This window comes from Myripristis murdjan, chromosome 10 (assembly GCF_902150065.1).
Source record: "Myripristis murdjan chromosome 10, fMyrMur1.1, whole genome shotgun sequence".
NCBI classification, from domain to species: Eukaryota; Metazoa; Chordata; class Actinopteri; order Holocentriformes; family Holocentridae; genus Myripristis; species Myripristis murdjan.
The window spans coordinates 18,667,781-18,673,780 of record NC_043989.1 but is presented as its reverse complement, the minus strand read 5'-3'; the positions used below and the strand labels follow the sequence as shown (position 1 = coordinate 18,673,780).

The 6,000-nt window shown below is 42.3% G+C and overlaps 1 protein-coding gene across 2 annotated transcripts in view; it reads left to right on the top strand.

Annotated features, from left to right (window-relative positions):
- Positions 1 to 975: 975 nt before the first annotated feature.
- Positions 976 to 6,000, top strand: part of gria3b (glutamate receptor, ionotropic, AMPA 3b) — a 79,318-nt gene continuing 74,293 nt past the window's right edge. For both annotated transcript variants that reach the window (XM_030061684.1, XM_030061683.1), the window contains exons 1-2: positions 976 to 1,188; positions 1,702 to 1,860. In XM_030061684.1, coding sequence (XP_029917544.1) covers positions 1,110 to 1,188; positions 1,702 to 1,860 — 238 coding nt within the window. In that variant the 5' untranslated portion in view covers positions 976 to 1,109. The remainder of the gene's footprint in view (positions 1,189 to 1,701; positions 1,861 to 6,000) is intronic.

Below are 6,000 nucleotides of genomic sequence, written 5' to 3'. Positions count from 1 at the left end.
CTGAGTGGGTAGAAGCAAAATTTACAGCACTGTAGCAGGAAAGGTGGTATCACTTAGTTTATGGTTATCATAAAACTTCAAAAGAATGCTTAATCACTTTGAGGAGATTTGTCAAATGTTGTTTGATATTTTTCAGTAAGCTAAACCCAAATGTGCAGACCACAAGTATATATATTTTTGCTCTCTGCTGCTCATTTCAGTACCATGGACAGTTCGTTGGCTTGTCTTAAATTCCCTCTTTGTGTAGTGTGTAGTGTGTAGTGTGTGTGTGTGTGTGTGTGTGTGTGTGTGTGTGTGTGTGTGTGTCTAATAAGTTAATGTCTCCTAATTTGAAATATAGCTCAAATTTCCAGCTCACGCCCAATTGTCCCTCAGCGCATCTCTCTAATATTAATAAAGTTGTCACTTCTTTCTCTGCCTCTAGCTGGTGATTTTTGGATAATTGCAGAATTACTTGAAAACATATCACATTAACAATAATGAATAAAAAGTTTTGAGACAGCAAGGCATATTCCCACCGTTGAAAAATCACCGCAGTTTTCTAAAAAAAAAAAAAAAAAAAAAAAAGGGGGGGGGGGGGGGGGGATGAAAGGATCTGGCTGTTCACTGTGCTGCCGTGCCTCTATGCGTGCAAAGGCAGCCTCTCCGTGGATCCTTGAGATATACAGCAGCTGCAGCAGCTGGAAGTGGCCGGGCTATTCAGAATCATTGGCCGCCTGAGATTGCAGTGTTTCTATTGATTCGTCTAACAGTAGGCTAATATTGACAAGCGCAGCGCTTATTCCTAGCTGTCGTAGTCTAGCAGGCTGAGTCTTTTTAATTTAACGTCAGATCAAGTTTGACCAACATTGGCCCGCCGCGGCGGGTCCAATCGGAGTTCAGATCAGCTCCTCTCTCTCCCCCCCAGTCCTCCCCCACCCCGTCTCTCTTGCTCGCTCTCTCTCAGTTGCAAAAAATGCTCTGCAGCCGGGCTGCACCTCAATGAACCTAATTGGTGCACTGTGAGCGACCATCATCAATCCACTGGATTTCCATCGTTCACGGCTTGCATACATATGAATTTGCTTAGACAGACCCTTTTAAGGAGTTGAATAGATAGGTCGGAGAAAATGGCACAAAGCGTGGTTTTGTTTCTACTGTGGCTGTTTGGCAGATCATTCGCAGGATTTCCTAATCAGATTAATATAGGTAAGTGTTTTGCTATGAAAAACGACTGCAGACTGTGATTTGTACAAGCTTATCAAATGCTAGATTTTAGAGGACTGAATTTCCCGGACAGAAAGCTATGATTACGCTGAGCGGTGCTATGCGTAATGGTAGAGAATAACTTGATGGTACCATTATTGCAAACAGCACAGCCGCTGATCCTGTAAACTATCTATATACGGGTCTACAACTAGACACAATGTCTTGACCGTGTCTTTTAAATAATTGTCTAAGAACAACTGGAGTGCAGTAAGTCCGGAGGATCACAGGAAATGGTCAGTTCGCCCGCTCGATCTCAAAGAGTTGGCCGGGCGAACTGAATACAAACTAAATGATGATGGTTATTTTTCCAAATAATAATTACCATGCTGATTCAAGTTTAGCCGAGTCTGAGCTTTACTTACAGTTCTTCGACACTGAATACAATGTAGGACTGGTGCATGCACAATGACGACTGTGAATGTGGTGACTGATCGTGGTTTCCATCTCTTGAAGGGGGACTCTTTATGCGTTCCACGGTGCAGGAGCACAGCGCTTTCAGGTTCGCTGTCCAACTCTACAACACCAACCAAAACACCACTGAAAAGCCTTTCCACCTCAACTACAATGTTGACAACCTCGAGTCGTCCAACAGCTTTTCAGTCACCCATGCGTGTAAGTGTGTTTCTATTTCAGTCATATCCAGATCTCCACGCGTTCTCCCTGTGCAGAATGGGCAGAATTATTTATGTCAAACTCATATAGACCTTATAGGACCATAAAGGTACCAGGGAGTCAATAGAGTTCGACCTAGTTATGAAAATAAATGTTTAAATAAAAAATAGGCCTCCTTACTCCACACCATTCACGAGTTGTCAGAGAAACGAGATTTTAGAGAAAATATTTATAAACACAAATGTTTTCTAATGTACACAATGTTCTTCCTGCAGTTCACCCCACACTATATCCTGGTTGGCCTCAGCTTTTAGTGCACACGTATAAAAATACTCCTCTTTTTGACAGACTATCAAATATGAGTGTGGAAACCATAATGATGCTCTTGCTATGCGTGGTTGTGCTGGTATAGAGGATTTTTATCCTAACGCTCCACCACCAAGTGCCTGTCTGTGCAGTTTTACTATGACACAGACGATATTTTCAGAGACAAGAAATCCACATTGTAAAATAAGTTCCCTTGGCAACATGCTGAATACCATGACACGGTCTTTATTGAAATGCTGGCCTTGAAAAGAAAATGTAACCAATTATACAGTGTCAAGGACTCAGTGTTGGAGGAGGCGTTCATGTGTTCATAGGAGAAAAATGGATAGAAGCAGGGGATTTTAAAACTGAGTGTTTTATCTTTATTAACTTCAATTACATACATGATTTACTGTTCACGATTTGGCCCTAAATCACCATAACACAGGATACAAAATCAATATAGCACCTGCTATAAACAACACTTGATTCTTTCCATGCTTCTTTGTGAGTCCTGCTGCTGCCAGTGTTTCCATCCCAGTGGTGAAAGTGACCCACAGAGCCATTGTTTGATTTGTAGTTGATGCCACACATATTTTTTTATTGTGCTCCCTTTGGCTAACTTGTCTTGAGCTCAGCAAAAAAGAGAATTGGCAAAAGGGAAAGGAGTGGAGCTGAGAATACCATGTGGTGATGTCATCATAAATGATGTGTCCCGACTGGCTGAGTGGCCAAGTTTGGAGATACATGCGTCCTTGTGTGCCTGGTGTGGTTCAGACCATCCACTCCTTGTGTGGCACGGTCATAATGTCCCCTCTGACTCTCCATGTGCCAGAGCGTCTCCGCCTGCTCTGTCCTCTGACTCCCCCTGTGTTACAGAGCATCTCCCCCAGCATTGCAGAGTCAGCTCATTAGCACCCAGCCCTCATAGCACCTCACTGTGCTGTCATTGGGTGAAAGGGGAAAAAAATCCATAGCTCCCTAACCAACGCCAGCAAATGAGTTGGGCTCAGACCTGCAGAGGAGGTGGGTCTGAGTGGTGAGAGAGCTGAAGCACAGCCTCTATCACAGGCAGCAGAGCTGCAAGTGCCCTAACGAAGGCAGCTATAAGAAACAATAAGCAAATGAGTAAATAAATAATAGATAACGCTGTGTAATTTCACGCATGTTGAAGAGGAAGGGAAGCATAGGAGAAAAAGGCTCGATATCAAAATCTAATTAAATTCAGGGGCAGACAGAGCTTTAGCTAGAGAAAGGGGTTCCTTTGGGAGCCATGGCCCCATTTCTGGCTTCTTGCTGCCACGTCTTAGCATCTCCATCAAGAGCACTGTCTCAGGACTGCCTTGAACATAGAATATGAGAGCACCATGAAGCCTTAATGATGCTGAGAAACCAATACTCAAAAAATTAATGGTTCAGTGATGCAAAAACAGTAGGATATTGTCAAATATCATTAGGGTGTTTGGTATACATGCCACATAATCTGCTGTGTTTGAATTTCTTATTCTGTGCTGAATGTGCAGCTTACTGCATTGTACACAAATAAGGTACATACCACATTTCCAGTCACTTTTTTAATTAAGTAATTGACAAACTTGACTGGATTTTACTTGGACCTTTAGCTGAAGTTGAAAAAGAAAATATTCTGGAAAATAGTAAATGACACAATTTTCCTTTTGAACATGATGTGTGCAGTGCATGATCTGAGGTTTTTGTTTCAAGGTAGTGCCCTGGGAATCTTGTCAAGCTGAGCTCGCAAACAGAAGACAGCTCATGCTGAGCTCACATCAGTCCACAAACACCTCATATTGTCTTCACCAATGTAGTGAGCAACATAGAGATGAGGGTTATTAAATAACACTCATGTGCTGACTTCTTGGCCTTTGAGGCTTTGCCTGTAGTCAGTGATGACTTCTCATCTTATGGAGATTTGGATTTGTCAGCCATGTTGTTTGTTCTGTAAGCTGTCACAATTATTTAGTGGACATTCAAACTTCCTTTGTCATCAATAGCCCAGTGTGGATGACTCAGACCTTTGTCAGCAATGGCACTCGCATGTATTTTATGACTGAACAATTTGAACCAAGATTTTACAAAACTGGCATTTATGCCAGTTTGTTGAGTAAATCTATTTTGAGGCAAGCTTTCAGTGCTTTGATCAAGATGAGATCTGGCTGCCTCTAAGGCACTGCAGAGTCGCTGAAATGACAGCATTATTTTTTTGTCCAGACTCCTCCTCTCCCGAAGCTGAACATTATTTTGCTTTAGTGTGCATTCTGTATTCTTTATTTATTCTGGGGTAGATTCTGCCAAAGACCTCTTCTCTGACTCATATTGTAGATCACTCCCCCTCATTTGCTGCACACCCTTTAAAGATAATGTGATCGAGGCAGAGGAACAAGAGGACACACAGAATTCAGAGTAAACTGTCTGAAATGTACTTTGCATTCTAGAAACAAATATTAAAATCCTCAGGCATAACGAAGACAAAGTTTTGTGTCAGAATTATTTCTTTCAAGTCAGTTTAAAGCCTCATGCTATTAATTGAATTAGTGACCGGCAGCAAAACAATGTGTGGCTTCAGTAATCCTTAAGGCTTGGCTTTGTACTTCAGCAGCATAGTATGTGCTTTGGAGGCATGACTGTTGTCGTTGCTTTGAAGTGACAACAGAAATGGTGAAATGTGTAATTACCACTGCTGGGTCCATAATAGCTGTGGAAGCTGGGAGTCAGGTATGCTCACTTAGGAGACAGGAGTAGTTCAAAGCTAAGGGTGCGAGCTGAAAGAAAGCAGAGCAGACAGCATTAATGTTCTTGATGGTCACGGCTAGCCAACTTAATGACACTAGCATCCTTTTTTTTCTCCTGTTTTCCCTTCTTCTTCTTCCCTTACCTGAGGCAAGAAAACATCAAGCCCCCCTCCGCCTTTGCTTGCCACGCTATTTATTAGATTAGTCGCCTTGATTCCTGTTAAAGGCAAATTTTGCAATGCTTGGCTTTTGAATCTCCCCTCCTTATCCACCATTTCTCATTCTGTCATTAAGCTAATGGCGTGTGTCCCCTCTGCCAGCCTTTTTACATGTGCCTACCCCTCTTTTATTGAATCCTCCAGGTCCTTAAACAGTGGCAGCAGCAGATGCTTCTTTGGCTGCGCCATTCAAACACCATCTCCCACTGCTGTTAGCTACCACAGCTGAATATGCCTCGCTCCAAGAATATGGAGCAAAACAAAGGATAAAACAACAGTCACTGTAATTGCATTTGCCATTTCCAAAACCAACAAACAGGAGGGACAAGAGAGTAGAGCAGGTTGATTGTGTGGTACAACACATCTCATTGTAGGTGGAGGGCAGATGAGGTTAACACAGCACTAAGTGAATAAGACTGCAAGCTGCCATACATGATGAAAGAAGTGTAACCTGCTGTATTAGTGTTGTCTGTCTGAAGTGATACGCAACAAAACTAATTATGTACAGTCGATCTTGTGCTGAAGATAATGCGGGATGATCTACAGTGATATCTGAAGAAATACGCACATTGAAAAACTAAGATGAGAGATAGCATCCTGGGTATATTGGTGGCCTGATGTGATTGATTGCAAATCAGAAAGTGTGAAGATGAAGCCAATAAAAAAAAATGCATGGCATTTCATCTAACCGTCAGAAAGAGCATTGCAGCATACGCTTGAATTTACATTGATGTGGGATATCATTATCATAGACTGAAAGGAAACATTCCCGTAACGCTGTGCACACGTGAGACATCCTTTGATGCATCTTTTCCGGTGACCTTTAGGCCTACTCAAGGATTAACAGCTACCTTCATGTTTCCCAC